The following is a 20883-nucleotide window of genomic DNA, read 5'->3' on the forward strand; positions in this document are numbered from 1 at the left end:
GGTATTAGAGATCATTCCATCTTACCTGTGTATTGATTATGTTTGTTTTAGATTGTTGTGGGTTGTGAAGCCACTTCTTGTGGTGATCTTCATTCTGTTATGTTGGAATACACCAAGGACGCAAGGTTTGTGAAATAATTTTTTACATTTTCTCCAAACTTGAATATACAATCCAAATGGCTGTCTATTTTTAAGGCAACAGCTTACAGAGGAATAACCTCACATATTAAAAGTTGCTGTTCATATGTATTTTCATATAAATTTCATTTGTATAAAATTTATACATGTCCTGTTTTTACAATTTTTTCCCTCAAACCAAAAAAATCAATTTTCATATGTGGCTGCCACCAAAAAAAACTACGTATTTTAAAATAAGTAAGGCATTACATCTGTCCTCAAAGTAAGACTCTCTTATTCATGTTGCTCACTTTCAACCAGCCCTAACAAACATTTTAATCAGTGAATGGTCTGAATGCGCTTCAGCCAGAGTATATCTCCTAAAGAATATTAGCAGTATTGGTAAAAGTCCAACATAGTACAGTAAGCTTAATAGAGTATTGATAGCCCAGTCTACCAGCACTTTTAAAAATCAGTCGTATAAGTTTGGGTGGACAGACAATTTTGTCAGTTGACTCCAGGTATGTTCCTAGTAACAATTTCAGTAGGAGGAAGCCACTATAATTCATTGCCATGCATGTTATTATCTTCTTCTGTTGTCTGTGAATTGTGTCAGTGTGCTTTCAGAGTCAGAATATATTTTACAATAAATTATTTTTAATTTTTCTTTTTATAATCATAAAGATGTAATTATAAACATGTATAGGAAATGGGAAGTTCACATAAACATATCTTAATTCACCGACCACAAAGCATTATCTTGACATTAGATGGATGCTATGTTTCTCTTAATTTGTCTAACGCAGCCTTTTGGTTTTTGCAGATCTGATTCCTGGCAGCTTGTTCAGACCCAATGCCTTCCCTCCTCTTCAAACAGCATTGGCTGCTCCCCCTTCCAGTTCCATGAAGCCACCATCTACAATGCTGTCAACAGCTCGAGCTGGAAGAGAATCACCATCCAGCTGCCTGATCATGTCTCCTCCAGGTGGGTTGCCTATTAAGGTAAGCTTTGTGGAATTATCTGCAACCTCTGCAGAGTCCATGCAGTGAGCTGAAAACAACTGACAAAGTGAGCCAAAGTTCAAGTTGCAGCCCTGATACCCTCCCCTATCTTCTTGCCCCCTTCTCACTAAATCATGCCTCCAAAGGTCAATTACATGTCCCAAGAAGAATTAGGAGCTTGTTTGTAAGTAATTCATAGATCTCAGATTTTCTTTTGGCATGTGCCAAACTCAATCACACACTGAATGACAGAACCCAAAAACAGACTATAGACAGTTTTGCTCCAGGATTTCGCTCTCCCCAAGACTGCAGTTCTCATCCAACCTGTGGAGTGTGCAGGGCTGTCAGGTTATGCAGAGCTACAGGATACACACAATGGAGGGCAATCTTCCAAGAGCAGCACTCAGTTTACACAAAGATTTGGAAAATGATAATACCTCTATAAGGAAAAATGAACACCGATTTATTATGAAATAGGATAGAAAATTCACATCAAATTTTCAGGGAAGGTACAGGCTTCCAAGAGGGTGTTTTAGGTTATACCCCCAGAGTCAGGGATGCAAATTCACTCACCTCTGCCAGCAGGGTGCTTCAGGGAAAAGTTTGGGAAGCACTTTTCCCAGAGACTGAGAATAGTCCCCATTCTCAGACGTCAGAGGCAGAAAATAACAACCTACTGAATCTCTTCTGCTGTCTATGGATCTTTCAGTGCTACACAGTTCCGCTGGATCCAGAAGGGAGATGAAACTGAGAAGCAAAGCTGGGCGATTGACCACGTGTACATTGGAGAGGCTTGCCCCAAGCTGTGCAGTGGACACGGATACTGCACCACCGGCGCTGTCTGCATTTGCGATGAGAGTTTCCAAGGTCTGAATCCCAGGCTATCATTTTTGTTACAGAAAACCATGAGATTCTCTTCATCTTAACATGTATACATGAGTTCACTAGGAATTGCATAGAAACTCCAACCTGAGGGATTTGGAAGAGGAAGATTGCATACTCCTTGATCACTCCCTATTTGATTTTGGAATGAATTATCAAGTGTAGCTTTATGCTATGCTCTTCAAAGTAATTTTTTCAGTATGTATTTGAGTCTGGGCTTGGTGGCTCAGTCCTGTAATCCCAGCACTTTGGGAGGCCTAGGTGGGAGGATTGCTAGTGGCCGGCAGTTCGAGACTAGCTTGGGCTACATAGCAAAACCCTATCTCTAAAAAAAAATCTTTAAAAATTTAGCCAAGTGAGGTGGTATGAACCTGTAGCCCTCACTACTTGGGAGGCTGAGGCAGGAGGATTGCTTGAAACCAGAAGTTGGTGGTTACAGTGAGCTAAGATCATGCCCCTATACTCCAGGCTGGGTGACAGAGTGAGTCCCTGTCTCAAAAATAAATTTAAAAATATATATAGATTGAAATCCACTCAGAATATTCTGTAAATATAAATTTATATCTATAAGTAAATATAAATCCAGATAAGTTCATTCAGGATGTGCTATATGCCCCACATTCCCCACCTTCCGTATAACTCTCTGCTCTCACACATACCCTCAAAATCTAATTTTCAATTCTGGGCCTCTCTCCTTTCTGGCATAACGGCTCATGCCTAAATTATTTGCCAATATTTATTTGTCAATATCCATCCTTCATCAGCCTCTTCCAACAATAGCTGCCACTGTCCTCCTAAGCCATAGCTGACGGCTCAAGATGCTGTTTCCCAAGTCACTCTGTCACACACAAAAAGCCTTCATAACTCAGAGAAATATATTTTTACTGTTTGAATTTCTGTAGACTAAGTATATATTTGGGACAGAGTATCTACTCAGTAACCCTTCACATCACAGGAAATTATTCCACCAGCCTATTTGAAGGCCTGCAGACCTGTTTCCCTTTGAGCTAATGTTTCTAACAGGTTTCAGCTTTTATCACTGCAAAGTTCACAAGTATGTAAATGTGTGTATGGGAAGTAGATTTGTAACAATACAAGCATATGGCTGTATTTAGAGCATGTAAGTACAATAAATAGAAATGGAGGATGAATGGGTAGATGGATACGATCTTCAAAAATGTACATGCTTTAGGAGCTGGGGATTAATGCAGAGTAAAGTGGACGGAGACTGTGCCAATGGACTAGGGAAGTGATGGAAAAAGAGAGACAGGCAAGCTGCTATCATATTCTCGAGGATATACTAATATACTAATAGCCTAATACTTGGCTGTAGCATGGCTAATAAATCTTTGAATCAATCCTTACACTGTCTTATGTTTTACTCTGTACATAGTACATACCAACTCATTCTTCAGTCATTTAGTATCTATGATATCCCCATAAGTTATCTGTGGTTAATGCAATTGTCCCCACTTTCCAGGTAAAGAAACTGAGACTCAGGGAGTCTAAGGGACTTACCTAAGGCCACACAGCTAATAAATATCAGAAAGGCCTGGCTTTCTCTCATAGCTGAGAGATTTATCCAAATAGGAACAGAATTATACAACTTCCCCCAAGCATACTATGTTCAGAATCCATATATATTTGAATTCTGGAGTAAAATCTATTTAGATTTCTTAGTTGATGCTGTTTCTTTGCCTCCAAATGAAGTGGATATGATATGATTAATGTAGACTGCTGCACATCTCTGGTGTTAGAAATTACTCAACCATCTTCTTTCTTCCCTGGTATCATTGGCACTGAGACAGGTTGGGTCGTCACTGTATTCGCTGGAGAATTTTAACTTAAGGCAAATGAACAAATCAAACGTCTCACAAGGAGTCCTAGATGTCTGGAATTTGCCCTCTCCCCGGTCCAACAAAACTATGGCCTTTTCACTTTAAACTATTATGGATATTTAGAAAAGACATACTGTTCAAATCAAGGGGAAATGCAAGCACATACACAGTTGCTAATATAGTTTCTTACTTAAATGCCAGTATTTCAACTCAGTGATCTCTAAGAGACGTTTCCAGTACCTTCACTATTTATCTATATTTATATTTGCTATATTTATTTATATTTCCCAGCTTCATTATCGAATATCTTATATGTGCTAAGTATTGCATTAGGTGCTGGAACCAACAATAAATTAAGATATAGACTCTGCTCCCAAGAACTGTCAAGTGTAGAGCTAGAAGGAGAACAAGAACATAGTTTATTTTATTTTCTACTACAGAATTATGCTAGGAGAAAAGAAATTAGGTTTGGCCTCTCATGCCAGGGTGAAAACTCCCCACTGAGACCTATCATTGGTAAACATTCAAGGCCCAGCCAGATGCTGTGGTACTTAAACAATAGATTTACACTAGCAATAAGTATGTGAGCGCCTTTGTGCTTTAGTAAACAATTGACTCAAAAACATGTATTCTTTTTTGTCTGGTGTCTTTCATGAACATCAATAGCTTATTCCTTTTTAATTGTTGAGTGGGATTTCATCGCATGTGTATATTTGTTTATCCAGTCACCTATGGAAATTCAGGTTGTTTCTAGATTTCAGCTATTATAAATAAAACTGCTATGAACATTTTTATTCAAAAACAAACAAAAACAATGGAATTTTCTTCCTACAGTGTAAGCCAATAACTTCCAAAACAAAAGAGAAACATTTATTTCTTGGGAATCTATCTCTGCTTGGTATTTTGCCATTCTTAAAGTAACAACAATGGCTTAAATGTAAACTTGAATACTTGTTCTTAATCTTTGATTATTCTGCTTACCTCAGTTAATTTCTGTAATTATTCCTTACCCTCTAGGTGATGATTGCTCTGTTTTCAGTCACGACCTTCCCAGCTATATTAAAGATAATTTTGAGTCAGCAAGAGTCACTGAGGCAAACTGGGAGACCATTCAAGGCGGCGTGATAGGAAGTGGCTGTGGGCAGCTGGCACCCTATGCCCATGGAGACTCACTCTATTTTAATGGCTGTCAGATCAGGCAAGCTGCTACCAAGCCTCTGGATCTCACTCGAGCAAGGTAACCAAACTTCTGTGATGGAGTCCAGACATAGAATTGGTCACAAGTTCAGTGATTGTCCACTGTCTGTTAGGAATGATCATGAACTTCATGGAGTTGAAGCAGTGGAAACCTAACCACCACTTGAATTTGGTACAAGGAAGCGTTATATGTTTTCACAAGTCAGAATTATGCTTTGCTTAAATTTATTATAAAGTTGTTTTGTATTTTTCACACACACATTGGCTAAGTGGTGGTGATATGAGCATAAGCCCAGAGAAATAGCTTAATATGAAAAATTGACTAGAATAATCTATATAGATAATTTAATGTTGACCACAGGTAAGTATGTAAATGTGTGTATGTGAAGTAGATTTGTAACAATACAAGCATATGGCTGTATTTAGAGCATGTAAGTACAATAAATAGAAATGGAGGATGGATGGATAGATGGATAAGATCTTCAAAAAATGTACATGCTATAGGAGCTGGAGATTAATGCAGAGTAGAGTGGATGGAGACTGTGCCAATGGACTAGGGAAGTGATGGAGAAAGAGAGACATGGGGAAGGTTGGATTTTCTTTCTCACCTTCCCTCCCCAGCTCTGCCACCTTAGCCAGAGAAAGCAGTTTTTTGTTTGTGTAATTCAAGAAAACATTCCAAGGCTTTAGAAAGATTGCAAAGCAGAGTACCATCCTTGAGTATTCACAAAATACTGAAAAGTGTTCAGTATCTGTGAGGATATTTGAGAATTAGATGTTTAGTTAGTGAGAATAAATGTTTGCTTGAAGTCTTTCACTTTGGAAAATATTAGTAATGCATTTTCAGAGGCAGAAAGGTAGGTATGGGAACCCTTAATATGATAAACAGTGAAAATATAATAAAATTAATTCCTGTGTGGAAACCATGGACTGTTGAATGTTGTATTCACCCATTTCCATTTTTTGCTTACCAAAAAGATACACTTAATCTAGAGACAACCTGATGTCCTCCTTTACCTGACATATAGCTGCAACTAGGTTCTTAGTTTAAAATGGTATACCATGTTGTACAAGTAACTTTGTTTAAAATTAATGTATGACTTTAAGGGTTTAAGTCTAGCTCTTTATTTAACCACATACTCTAAGTAGGGCACTCTGTTAATCACAAGGACTCTTATGAGGATATATGGGGGCCCAAAACAATCAGAATTATCTCTGGGAGGGTAAATCCCTTGTAGTATAGGTTTTCTCTGCTAGCGTTGTTGTGAGAGACAGTTTGCAGAAGAAACGTCCTGAGTTGTGGCAAACAGGTGACTGGTTTTTCCTCCTTGACAATGCCCTGCCCACATCACGCTGAGTGTTCAGCAGTTTTTAACCAAAAATGTCATGACCCCTGTGCCCCACCCTCCTTATTCACCACCAGATCTCACCCCAAGCGACGTTTTTTGTTTCCCTGGAAGAAAAAAATCCTCAAGGGGAAAAGTTTTGCCAGTGTGGGAGAGAGGCAACAAAAAACAGCAGAAACACTAAAAGGCATCAAACTGATGAGTTCAAAAACTGTTTCAAGCCGTGGAAAAAGTGATAGGTGTATTGCATCAAACAGAGAGTACTTTGAGGGTGACTGAAGTTTAAACATGTTAGAATAAATACACAATTTTTTATAAATAATTTGTATACATAAATTCTGGGCTGGGGGGGTCCCTCTCATATTTTCTGTGTCTAAAAGCTGTGTCTTCTAAGGGCCAGGCTGCCTATGAAAAGCAAAGGGCACATTGAACAGAATAGCAGACATGGTCCATAGCCTTGCACATCCTAACAGTTTTCCCTCAGCTCTGATCTCCAGACAGCCTTTCCTAAAATAGGCATGAGGATTTATCCTTGTCCAGGTACATTCAGCTTGGAGCTATTTGTATAAAGTGTGTAGCATAAATACTGTGGTTGTGTTCCTTGCCTGCTTTGTGTCCTCAGCTGTCCATTTGGTCTGTGTTCTTTTTCAGAGAATAGCAGGTGCTAAGGTAAAATACTCTAACAAGATTTCCAACATCATGAAAAGAGAACACACATTTGAAAGTCAAAATTGTTTTCTTCGTGTAGAAAATCAGCCTTCTGAGGTTATTTTTCACATGTGTGATGTAAAAGATAATATAAGTTAATATTATTACTAATGTGATTTACTCATAAGACGGGCTGATTCTGTTTTCACTGTCTTATACACTCAGAAATTATGGACTTTAGGAACAAGAAAATATTAAGGAAAAATAATTCCTTTAATACTTCCCAACTTATGTTTAAAAATGATTTTCTCTGTGTTTTTTCAGCAAAATCATGTTTGTTTTGCAAATTGGGAGCACATCCCAGACAGATAGCTGCAACAGTGACCTGAGTGGCCCCCATGCCGTGGACAAGGCTGTGCTTCTGCAGTACAGCGTCAACAACGGGATCACCTGGCACGTCATCGCTCAGCACCAGCCAAAGGACTTCACACAAGCTCAGAGAGTGTCCTACAACGTCCCCCTGTGAGTGGCCCGAGTGGAAAGGCATGGTCTCACACACAGTTCCTGGGATCTGAGGTAGAAGTTGGGTGAAATTACTGGACCAACACCACAAAAGTAGGAGGTGGCAGAACCAAGACTAACCCAGATCTCCAAAGTTGTGCTATTGTCTTCTACTAGGACAACAGGCAAATATTAGAGTAAGGAATAAGGACAAGAGAGAATCGACAATAACAACTAAATGCAAAGGCAGTTTTTGCATATTTACCTTCCATTAACCAATATTTCTAGTCCTTAAGAAAACAGCATTTTAAAAAATTTTCTGCTGGGAATGCTATTTTGAACTTTTACTGAGGATGGGCAGTCAAGTAAGTTTTGCTTCACACTGAAAGCCCACCTTCTTGCACAGTGCCTGCCACATAGAAAGTGCTTCATGTGTGTTGAACAGCAAGGGGAAGGAGGGAGACAAATGAAAAGTTTTATAAGTCCTTGCGTGTACAATAAAGCTTAATGCTGCTTAGGAGAGTACTATGACCTAAGCAAATCTGAATTCCATGCCCAACAGTTTGGTGATTTAAATCAACCTATTATGATATTTGAAATCTAGAAAGCATATACCAGAAAGTTCTGTTTCCTAGTGTATAATCTCTTTGTCCTTCTATCTGTGACCCAGGGAGGCACGGATGAAAGGAGTCCTTTTGCGCTGGTGGCAACCACGCCACAATGGAACAGGTCATGATCAGTGGGCTTTGGACCATGTGGAGGTTGTCCTGTGAGTATCTGATACATAGCATCCCATGTCCATTTCAGGAAAGTTTGAAATTCCTTTGCTATGGCATGCTCCTTAATTCAGTAAGAACTGTTTTTGATGAACAGCTCCCACAGGACCACTTTGGCTTACACTCTTCAGCAACTGCAAGCAATAGCTCAAATCATCAGTGAAATAGCCAAAATCCCGAATGGCATTTAATGTACCTAAGAAAACTTCAATATAAGTAAAACGTTTGTTTAAGGATTGATAGTATTGGGTAAATTGGATACAACAAAGGTCTCCAGGTAAATGGGAAACAATGTCTTATGCCAGATCTGGGTTGATTTATAAAATGGAATGGCATAAAGAGGAAGGATCTGTGCTGGGCAATGTCCAGAGTATTAGTGGCTAATGTGCCCAATTACAAACACGTGTCTTAGCCATAGATGCCAGAGGCATTCTCCATTTAATGACGTGATTGCAAGTGGAACAAAGAATTTGTGGTTTCAGATTCCTCCTGACCGATCCCAGTGTCCAACAAGTTAAGGGTGTTCTCTCCTGATTTCTCCCATATCATGGAGACTGTCACTGCTCTTACCTGGCCGGGTTGACTGTTCCCTCACAGAGAGATGACTTGCTTTTTCTCTAACGATCTAGTTCCTGTAGAACTGGAATGCTTATGTCTCGACGGGTTCGGACTGATGGCTCCAAGTGGTTGGCAAGGAGAGGCGAATCTTCTCGGTAGATAGGTTCAAATGTTCATTCTGTTTTCCAAATCCAAAGTGAAATCAGTCCCAAGGCTGATTTCAGTCATTTTGAAAGCAAATTTAAATGATTAATTGGTAGGAAAACTACCAGATTTGTTTTCTTTCAGTCATAGCCATGAGCTAAAATTTTCAGTCTTGAGCTAGCCCTCGTCTTAGTTTTCACTGAGGCACCTGCTTGCATGGCATCCATATCAACCCCTAAATCCAAGAGCAACCCAGTCCCCACACTAGCCCCCTGTGCGCTCTGCTGCTTTTGGACAACTTGCTGGGCTCTGCCTCCACAAGACAAAGTTGAAGTAACAGTCCAGACTCATTTGAATCTAAATATGAGGCTGATGTTTTACTTAGGTATTGAGAAATACAGGCTATATTATTCCAGCAGAATCGAATAGCCTGGCCCCTAAAATGAATATACATACAGACCAAAAACCAACCTTAGAGTCATTTTACCCTGGCTACTTTCCTTTCAGAACAGCACTTCTCAATCTGATGGAACATCAGAATCACTTGGGAAGCTTGTGAAAACACCAACGAATGTTCCAATGTCCGGGCCCATCCCTCTGGTTGAGGATTTAAATTGATCCGCAGGGAAACTGAGCTTCATCCCTTAATAAAACTACCTCAGGTGATTCTAATAAACTGGTTGAGAATCAAATTAGAGCCACTAACCACTCCTTGTCTTTCAAGTCTCTTGCCAAGACAATTTGCATTAATGGGGCTGCCTGTGTCTGACAAAGCATTACCAACTCCTATGGAAACTTCAAAACTTGACAGTTCTGAAAAGGAGGCAGGATATTCATACTGCCATTGAGTATTCTTTGACACAGGAATTATTAACATATCATAGCTTTCAGCAGATATTCATTCTCCTCCCTCCCAGACAAGCAATTGCAGTTATTTGTTTTGGATTTCAGAGGCAAATTATCACCAATAATTCCCTTCCTTGGACTAAAATTAAAGAGCAGATGGAGAAGTGCAAATATACTTCCCCAGCATAAAGTAATCCCTTCACAAGTTGGAAACAAAGCTCTGTTCTCTGCTCCCTGTTGAACTGCCACCCCAGAGGCTGTTGGAAACCTCAGCACATAGCCCACAAGAAAACCTTCCAGAATACATGGTGTTGGAATTAGTGTTTATAAGCAACTACCAGCATCATGATACTATTACAAGAATCAAATTCAGATTATGCAAAATACTGGAAATATATTATTTCTAGTATTTTTCTCTAGTGCTATAATCTGTATTATAAAGGCCTCCTTTTTATTCAGTCTCCAGTTTTTTAATACTTTGAATAATTTATCACTTACCAGGTATCTATCAGGGCACTAAAACATTTTGAACAAGAAAAAAGAATTGCTACACCTGCATGGTGTTGCACAACTTGAGTTTTATTCCAAGTCTTCTTTCAGGAATAAGTTTAAAATTATAACTTTACTCATATTACCATATATTTTTATGTACCTATATGAAACATATACTTGTAAAAGCAAATGCTGTCTCTTTAATGGCATTTTTAAAATTTGTTAAAATTAAAGGAAATACTTTATTTTCCTTTTTTTTTGAAGTGAAGGTATACCTCACAAAACTAAGTTCAATTAATGAGTTGTATTAAAAATACAATACTAAGAAGTTATATTTCCAGAACTAATCTTTTGATGTTTTGCTCTGGCCTTAGGATTTAACATTTCTATGCCACTATATCTTTTCAAGGTGCTTCTTTTCAAAGGAGTCACAAGGGGTTTTAAGGCACTCATTGATTATTATGCTGTTGGTAGTTCTGCAAAATAATTACTTAAATTCATGTATTCGTTTGATGAATTTAAAATAAATAGAAGGTTCCAGAGAATTCAGAAAAATAAATTATAATCGTTTCCCAGAGTGTCTTTCAATCATATGAGGCACAAAGAAACTAGTCAAGGTTCATGTCATGATTCACAAACATTACTAATTAAAACTTTGCTACAGAGGATGTATGTTTAGAAATAGGTGGAATACTCCCATAAAGCCCTACTAATTGAAAATATCCTCCTAATTAACTGCATTTTTGTATTGGAGCATTTAGTTATATGAACTAGTAATGTTAACTCCTCAAGAAAGATTGAGACATGTATCCTAAGAGATACAAGCCCTACCTAACTGAGCGCTGCAAATAGGGCTACTAATATGTTTTTGCAACTAATGGTTGGGGCATACATTTCACTTAAGAATTTTTAGAATGTATTTTGTTTTTTTAAGTGAATATTGCCCTTAATCTAGCTTTATTACCATAGTTTTGCTTCTGTGCATGTGCACTAAGGACACATGCCAAAAACCCCTAGAAAGAAAAACTGTGGACATGCATGGTATCTTATATTGAGCTTACCTCAGTACTGCCCATGTTAACCAAGAAGACACATGAGTTTGATGAGAACAAATTTAGCATATTTGAAAATATTTCAAGGCTTAGGAGTGCATCCTAAATGAACAAGATATGCAATATATTTTTAATTAAATGATTTAATTCTAAAATACCACATGTGGGAGGATTTGAGTTTCATAAATATGGATATACAGAATGACAAGTCCTACACGATAAAGATAAAAGGCACCCTTTTAGCATTTTACAAGCAAAGTCCCTTATGCCTTATGCTTGTTTGAGAGTGTAATCTTCCCACTCTCATGATGTTTTCCAATAAAACCTGCATATGAAAAGTACTTTGTGATGATTAGCCCCTGCTAATCTGCCATATAACAGATGAACCAAATTGACAGATCATTTTTTTCCAGCCTCACTAGCTTACAAAAAGTCCTCATTCCATAAAGTCTGAATGATGTAGCATAACACAATCATTGACAACAAAGTGTGAGAAACCGAATTTCTCTGAATTCATTTGCTAGTGTCGAATTTTTTCAGTAAATGTTTATGAATATATTTGGGCAGATCCCTCACAAGATCCATGCTGGTGGGGTTCTTCTTAGGATAAAAGAGAATTTGTCGTCTTAACTGTTTTTGTTGGGCACTCATGCTTCTATCCTAAGAATCTCCCTCACCCAACTATGCATTTCATTCACACATCACATTTCCTGTGTACGTGTCTAAGTCACAACCTGTCATGTGTATAATGAAGTGGGCCAATTTTTGCATGTGTACCTTGAAAGCAAATTGCTTAGTAAAAAGTTAGCCTTCGTGACTTGATTTACTGAAAAGCAAATTATTACTACATTTACTGAGAACTGAAAACCAATATGTTGCTAACTATGGTCTTAAACGCATTTATCAGATTTTAATATGAGTTCCTTCATGACCATCCCCTCATGCTATTCATTACCAAGATACTGTCACATTTTTGGCACAAATGATTTATGGAGATGAGCATATTACATTTGTTGCAAAGCATATTTATCCTTTATTAAATTTGATTGTGTTATCTGATGTAGAAGACTTCTGTATTTTTAAAAGCCCATTCCTTATTATATTTAAGAATTAGTATTTCCTAAAATGTAAAATAATTGAAAAATCAGATAATAAAATTAATAGTAGTTATTAAGCTATTAATTTAGTATTTATACTTTATATGCAACATTTATGCCAAATGTAGTACTATAGCTACGTGTACCTTAACATATGGTTATGAGCAAATACTGCATGTTGCATTACATAGAAAAGTTAAATATATGTATATATATTGGGTATAAAGGATAAGAAATAACTTTTTTAATTTTTATTTTCAAAAGAGATGAAAAACCCTATATTGCGTCTAAACCTGATCAGACTTTTATGACTAATCACAGTGCTGCATGCATTGAAAGGCATTTTTTAACTTGTGTTATATTTCATTATTTGCTGTCATTGGTTTTCCACTAGAGTAAGGTAAGTCCTCCTTACTAAATCTGGGGAACTGCTTATGAATCGTTTCATCAGTGTCACCAAAGTTAACTGAGAAGTTTTGTAGAAAACCTTTGCAGCCGAAGGAAAAAAAATCAGTGAAAACGACTATAAATGATCCTGAGATGTACTGGAACATTTGAAACCTACATCCATGTAAACTCAGAGTCAGCCAAATTGAGATAGGTCTGTGATGTATACAGTATTGTTCATATCAACATAGACCAAAGTGCTCATTTGCATTTCTTCATTGGGCAACAGATTTGACTTAGATTCGCCTCTCTGCTCGACACTGTATTAGGTACCCTTAAAGTGCTCACAGTGTGAAATTTGTTATGAGAGGAAAATGAAAATAAAAAATGTGTGCAAAAACTCTAGGGCTCTGATTAAATGTAATGTCTTTCAAAAGACCTACTATGCTGACAATGCATGAGGGTGCCTTAAGATAATAAATGAATTGGCAGAGGGGAGTAGATTCCTTCATAAATACTGATGAGTTCTGGATTTTGTCCTTAGGTAAGATTGACCACTTTTAATACATACTTACATTTGTCCTCTAATTGAGAAACTTTGAAACTTAAGAAAGAAGGCAAAATGGTTATCATTTATTGAACATCTACATCTGGTGCTAGAAGTTTTCATGTAAGCCTTACAAGTCACTGAGGTGCACTTTATCAGATATTATTCCATCCTTATTTAGCAGAGAAAATATGAAATCTTCAGTTAATGTGAGACGTTTGTGCCTACACTTATTTGTATGTAGCATTCCTGAAAATGCATGGCTTCGAAAGTCAAATATGCAGCCTCCTCTGTGCCAGGAAGTTTTCCATCTGACAGCTTCCCATAAGACAGTTTGAATGGCAACTTCTCATCTTACACTCACCAATATTTCTCTGTAAGATATATGAACAGTCAACTAGATTTTTATTTCTACATCACTTAAGTCATTATTTGTTCTACCATATGTTTTGATGATAAATTAATTACTGATCAGTAAAAATGCCTACATTTCTATGAGCTCAAATTACTTCTATCAATTCTCTATCTCCTCCATTTCTTTTAGCATTCATTTTAAAAATTTTAATTTTTTCATAATAATAATTGAGCTAAGATTGTGTCAAAAGAACAGAGTCACTACTTATTCAGAGAGCTTGCAATATCCCTATTGCCTATGCACAAACAGGGAGGCATTTTATAATTCCATATGCCATCTAAGTTTAAACTCTCTTGGCGATAATGGAAATTTAAATCAGCATTTCCAAGAAGCTATTGATATTCATTCTCTTTTCTTTCAATGACTTACTCATAGTAGGAGAATTTTTAAATGGGCCTAGTTCTATCCACAACCAAAGCAGGTTGATATGTCAAGTGGCATAGCTGATGTGCCTTGGGATGAACATTACCTGTTTTTTTTTGTTTGTTTGTTTGTTTGAGTTGGAGTCTCACTCCGTGGCCCAGACTGGAGTGCAGTCCCAGCCACCGCAGCCTCAACCTGCTGGGCTCTGGCGATCCTTCCGCCTCAGCCTTCCAAGTAGCTGGAACTACAGGCATGCGCTACCACGCCCAGCTCATTTTTTGCTTTATTGTAGAGATGAAGTCTCACCAAGTTGCCCAGGCGGGTCTCAAACCCTCGGGCTCAGGCAATCCACTCACCTCGGCCTCCCAAAGTGTGGGATTACAGACTGAGCCACCGAGCCCGGCCACATTACCTGTTTTTATCGAACTTAAAATAAAAATTATTTCCTCTGTAATTACAATGAAGAAACCAACCTTAAAAATTTCATTGTGCTGGGCACGGTGGCTCAAGCCTTAATCCTAGCACTTTAGGAGGCTGAGGCGAGAGGATTGCCTGAGCCCACAGGTTCGAGACCAGCCTGAGCAACATGGCGAGACCTTGTCGCTACAATAAATCAAAAAAATTAGCCAGGTATGGTGGCACATGCCTGTCGTTCCAGTTACTTGGAAAGCTGAGGCAGAAGACACCTGAGCCCAGTTGGTCGAGGCTACAGGGACTGTGATTGTGCCACTGCACTCCAACCTGAGCAACAGAGTGAGACTCCAACTCAAAAAAAAAACAATTCCATTGCACCTATTATTATTTCAGCTATATGGTTATTTATAACTATACATCTACATGTATCAAAACCAAAAATAGGTTCATAGATATGCTATACAAGAAAAATTAGTAAATATAAGATCTTAAACTTGTCAAAAATTTCCCTACTGCCCAATCATGTAAGTTAGACATTTTAGAAGGCACAATAGCTGTTTGTAATCATGTCAACTTATTAAATGGCATTTTGGTATAGCTTCCCATGGTGCTTGAATTTAAAAGACTCACAGAACTGGAAAAATCCACTTTATTGAATTCCAACCTAACTGACTCGAAAGATACTTCATGTTTCACATACCAAATTACCAGTTAGTTTGAAAGTGGGTCCATGTTTAATGCTTCTATAAAAACGCTAAGCATCTATAGTGTTTCTATAGAAACACTAAACATCTATACAATACTAGGTGCATATCAACATTCTCAGGAATTCAAAGATATGATACTGATATATAAATTTTTTCGAAATTAAAGCGCATTCAGCAAATCAAAATGTCCCCTAAATTAGTTGTAAATGTCTGCCTCGGACTGATTTTTTTAGAGCATTAAAAATCTGCAGCTTGCTACTATTTATTTTCTTACCTATAAAGATGGAGAATTTAAATAAGTTCATAATAAGTAAATAATTATGCAGAGAAGTTGCTTTAAAACCATTAAATGTGCACAACAACTTTTGTTAAAATCAAGTGTTCCTTTATTCCTATATACTGAAGTATCTTTTACATCAATTTAGATTTCATCAAGATAACTAAATATCTATGTTTATATTTTTAATGTAAACTATTTGAGTATTTTAAATTCTCTTTGAATACTTATATCTTTAAACATGCTTTCGACAGAATAATTTTCATTGCTTTAACCTTGCAATTATTCCTTATAGTTAAAGAGTAATGATTTACAACAGGAATCCAATCAGTAAGTCACCATAAGTTCAACAAACATGCCTTGACCACCCACGGGTCAAGCAGGTGGCTCAGTGCTGTGTTGTGGGGGTGAGGGGAGCTGGGGGAAAGGCCCCCATACCAACGGAAATTTAGTCTTAGGGAGCCAAGATATGAACACAAATAAATTTCATTCAAAGCAGGACGTGAGCACTATTGAGAATTCAAAGTAGAACAAACAAAAAAAATCACTTCTGGAGGGGGTGTACTATAAAGAAAGTGTGTTACTTGAACAACAAATAGAAATTTAGGAAGTGATGTTGTAAATTGGCCAATGAGGCAGATGGAAAAGACTCAAGACAAGTTTGAGTAGAGCAGCCTGCATAGGAGTATAGTAAATGAAAAGACAGAAGAGGACTTGAAATGCCTGGTTAAGCTGGCTTAGATGTTGCTCTGTAGACAAGAGGATTTTTAGCAGGATGAAGCCAGCAGTTGAACTGGTGCACAAAATCAATCATATGAAGGGGGACCCAAACAAAACTCTGAATTTATTAATTTAAAAATTGTGTATTTATTCTTACATGTTTAAATTTCAGTCCCTTCAAAGTACTCCCCATTTGATACATCTATCGAGAGGCTTTTTCACTGCTCAAAACAGTTTTTGAACTCATCGATTTTGATGCCTTTTAGTGCTTCGGCCATTTTTTGTTTCACCTCTTCTACACTTGCAAAACATTTCCCTCTAAGGAATTTTTTCATCCAGGGGAAACAAAAAAGTTTCCTCGGTTGGGATTGGGTGAATAGAGAGGCTGGGGCACGGGGATCATGCTGTTTTTAGTTAAAAACTGCTGAACACTCAGCACGGTATGAGAAGGTACTTTGTCATGGTGGAAGAACTGGTCACATGTTTGTCACAACTCGGGATGTTTCTTCCATAAATTGTGATGCAGCTTTCTCAGAACTTCCAGATAAAAACTTTGGCTGACCATTTGATCCAGAGGAACAAATTCCAAGTGTACTACAAGGGATCCACCCTCCAAAAGATAATTCCATTGCAGGGGGTGGCCTTGTATGTATATGTAGGAAGATACACACACAAACATACAATTATGCATTCACTTATACTTTCTTAGTATTTCCTGTTTTCTTTTCAGGAATTTTTTTCATTAAGGGAGAGAATTGAGTTTAAAAAAGCTAGCTTAAGGGCCCACGATAATAGCTCAGGGAAAGGACTATACTATGACCTATTATAGATGACCTATAATAAGATGCTGACAGAAAAACAGCAAGTGCCAGTTCCCAAATTTTTTAAATAAAGAAGTAACAGGATAATTTCTCCTAAAACTGGTTTTTTCAATACGTTGTCACTGCCCTTTTATTGTATCTCGATTTTATAGGGCAGTAGTAAGCTCACAGAAGCTAATAAATAGTAGATAAACTTGTGTCATTATTCAACTATGACATTGAAACTGATCAACTTAGTTGGTACACAGTATTGTCACATGAAGGGGGGGTGGGGGGAGAAGAGTAAAGATAGCTAAAGGCAAAACCTGGGTTTTTTGGTCTTTTTTTTTACATCTTCAGAGCATATTCTTTACTTCCATGTTATAGTTTCTAGCATTTTAACATCATTGAAACTCAGTGTGGAAAGTTATTAGCACTTTATTATATATTTTTTATTTTATATATCTATATGAATATAGATACTAATTTGATATCTATATTTTTATCAGGTCCTCGGCACTGATGCTGTTGCTTCTAATTATACATATTTGATGAATTTCAATTTATGTACTTTCCTTTAAGATATTTTATTATGAATTTTTTTTTCTAATGATCAAACTTAACTGTAAAATTATCTTGTTTTAAAGTTTTCTATATTTTACAAGGGCTGGCATAATGTGCCTAAGTATAATGCCTAATATAATATACCAAGGTAAAAAAAAAAAAAATCACTCTATACCTTGCTAGTATATTGGTGTTTGATAACCTAGAAGATTACACTGCTCGGTGCAAAATTACCCTTTCTCTCCCTTTTATCCTAACTCAAGTTCATGCATTATTGACCTTTATGGCAGGATCACATCACATATCATTACTCCTCTCTGCATGCATTTTATGTTTCCATGGAATTAAGGAGGAAAGGCTTTGGGACCATGACAGTATTCAGTTCAGTGAATCTGAAAAATATTGACAGACTCACTCTCACAAACCACATACTTATGCCACATATAGATAGATATGATAGTGTGAGATTTTGATTCTTTGCAATGATGTTATAGATCATGATCCTGTTTAAAGTATATTTGCCATGTCAAAATTTTAGCAGCTATCACTACCAGTATTATGTAATTTCCTACAGGCCCCTGAAATCCATTTTCATTATTTTTATCAGCTTCATATGCAATATATATATATATATATATATATATATATATATATATATATGTATATATGTATGTATATATATGAATGTGTGTACATATATACATGAGAGGAATATATACCCAGGCTCTTACAATTATACATCCAGTTGCACTTTCTTAGTATTTTATGATTTCTTTTCTGTGGAGTGTCTCTTTCATAAGGGCATGTTTATAAAATATAATCCCAGATGCTTACAGTTTGAGGAAGGCAATGAAACCAACATTCTGAGAAAAAATAGTTCATCTTGCCCCAAGACTGCATAAACTAGGAAGGTCAAGCTGATTGAACTAACAATTTTGTTTTTCTTTGTTTTCGCTTTTCAAGCTTTAAATAAGAAAGTTTGCTAAAGAAACCAAATTATCAGCCGGGCTCGGTGGCTCAGCCTGTAATCCCGCGCCTTTGGGAGGCTGAGGTGAGTGGATTGCCTGAGCCCGCGGGTTCGAGACCCGCCTGGGCAGCGAGACCTCATCTCTACAATAAATCAAAAAATCATCCAGGTGTGGTAGTGCATGCCTGCAATTCCGGCTACTTGGAAGGCTGAGGCGGAAGGATCGCCGGAGCCCAGCAGGTCGAGGATGCAGTGGCCGGAAGCGGCCACTGCACTCCAGTCTGGGCGACAGAGTGAGACTCCAACTCAAAAAAAAAAAGAAAACAAATTATCCTTCCTACTTGCTAAAGATATGTTTAAATAGGTAATTGGTATAGTACACACTTCCTCTAAAATGAAATCCATCCAAGTTAATGTTTTCAGGAAGTGTTCAACAAAAAAATGAAAATCCAAAATGATCTCAGTCCTCGTTTGTTATGAATCAAGAGAATTTACTGTGTCCTGGTTCAGTGCTCACTCATGAAAAGAAGGGGATTGCTTCAAGGCCAAAGCAGTGCGTATAGGTGTCAGTCTTTAGTGACTCTGTCCCTGGCTGGTAATGTCAGCATGACCTATTAACCCTGAAATTTTTCAGATAAATATCACAGTAACTTAGGAACTAGAATAGATTGCACTTTCAATGATGGCACTTACATGCGCTTTCTCCTTTCCCTCCCTGCCTCTATCCTTTTTTTATTTTAACAGCACTCGCAAACAAAATTACATGATGAATTTTTCACGACAACATGGGCTCAGGCACTTCTACAACAGAAGACGAAGGTCACTTAGGCGATACCCATGAAGAATCAAAAAGTTTATTTTTTTCTTCCAACATGTGATGTGTTGCTCTCCATTCTTTTAAATCTCGCACTGCATCTGATATCAGGAAATATCTGTGAAGGACTTGGTGATTAACTGAAAGCCCTTCTCAAGACCAACTGTACAACCACTTTCCCACACTGTGAACTAATGACAAGTGACTTATTTGCTCATAAGTAAATGTCTTCATGTTGATGTGTCCGTGAAAATTGTGATCTGTTGTAATATCGGTTACAGTGGCAGTATTGAGAATAAGAAATAGTTTAACAGAAAAATAAAGTTTAAGCACAAAAAATTAAGAGATTTATGTTTTAAATGGCATTTAGCACAGTATTTAACATTCTTGGTCACAAAGCTATTTAAGTGGACTGTATTTCAGCTATGTATCATGTTTTATATAATTAAATTATCATTGTTTGTCCTTTATGTATTCTCTTCTACATATAACACATTGAAACTGTATTTACTTGTTTTGTTGCAATATTTTGCTGCTGAATTTGGGGCTACTTATATTCTGCATAAAGTTAATTGAAATACCTATTCAAGAAGATAGTTGTAAAGATGTTGTTTCTCTTTTAATATACTCCTTAAAAATGTATGTTGGTTTAGCGTTGTTTTGTGGATAAGAAAAAATGCTTGACCTTGAAATATTTTCTACTTAAAATTGTGGATGAAGACCCTATCTCCCACAAAGGACTTCCCATTTCCTTGTCTAAACATTTTTTTTGTGTTCTGCGACTGATTTACTAACAGTAACTGCCATTTTGTGTCTGTGGTAACAGAGTGATTTGTAAAACAGTGGATGTTTTTCATTGTGTTCTCTTCCTGGATTGTTTTTCCTGTGGGTCATATTCATACCTTCTAATGAAGTTGTACCAACACCAGCAACATTATAATGGCCCTGTATCCCTGAACTCTGTTAGTGTAACTGAAATGTTGCACGCTAGAGTGAACCAAGCTGAAAGCCCATGCTTAAATAAAAATTATGTCCAAAAGCCATTTGAAGTTCATTTGTCTTCATTCATTTTAAATTATGTTTTATATTGATTTTGGAAGTCTGGTCAGGTTTGGAAAAGATGATGTCAAGTATATGTACCAGTTTTTTGTTTCCTTATTGATAATAGCAACACTTTCAATTGAAGCTACACTTTCAATTTTGTCATTTTTTTCTTATTCTGCTTTTTTCTACTAATCATTCTGTGATTATACTAAAAAAAGCCAATAGAGGATTCTGAAAATGACTTAACTCCTGGGAATTATTAGATGCTAGTAAGCACTCATGTTCATTGAGTAAATATTTATTGAATGCTTGCTATGTGCCACACACTGTGCTAAGTGTTGAGGGTAAGATAGTAATGGAGACATTTT

General features: G+C 37.1%; 1 protein-coding gene across 1 annotated transcript in view; it reads left to right on the forward strand.

Annotated features, from left to right (window-relative positions):
- The window catches only part of RELN (reelin), a 534724-nt gene extending 514210 nt beyond the window's left edge, over positions 1–20514 (forward strand). Inside the window, exons 57-64 of the mRNA XM_008065395.1 lie at positions 52–125; positions 941–1102; positions 1829–1986; positions 4857–5076; positions 7355–7552; positions 8202–8300; positions 12891–12896; positions 19402–20514. Coding sequence (XP_008063586.1) covers positions 52–125; positions 941–1102; positions 1829–1986; positions 4857–5076; positions 7355–7552; positions 8202–8300; positions 12891–12896; positions 19402–19498 — 1014 coding nt within the window. The 3' untranslated portion in view covers positions 19499–20514. The remainder of the gene's footprint in view (positions 1–51; positions 126–940; positions 1103–1828; positions 1987–4856; positions 5077–7354; positions 7553–8201; positions 8301–12890; positions 12897–19401) is intronic.
- Positions 20515–20883: the final 369 nt, after the last annotated feature.

This window comes from Carlito syrichta, unplaced genomic scaffold, assembly GCF_000164805.1.
Source record: "Carlito syrichta isolate Samal-C Ts95f unplaced genomic scaffold, Tarsius_syrichta-2.0.1 Scaffold308277, whole genome shotgun sequence".
Classification (NCBI taxonomy): Eukaryota; Metazoa; Chordata; class Mammalia; order Primates; family Tarsiidae; genus Carlito; species Carlito syrichta.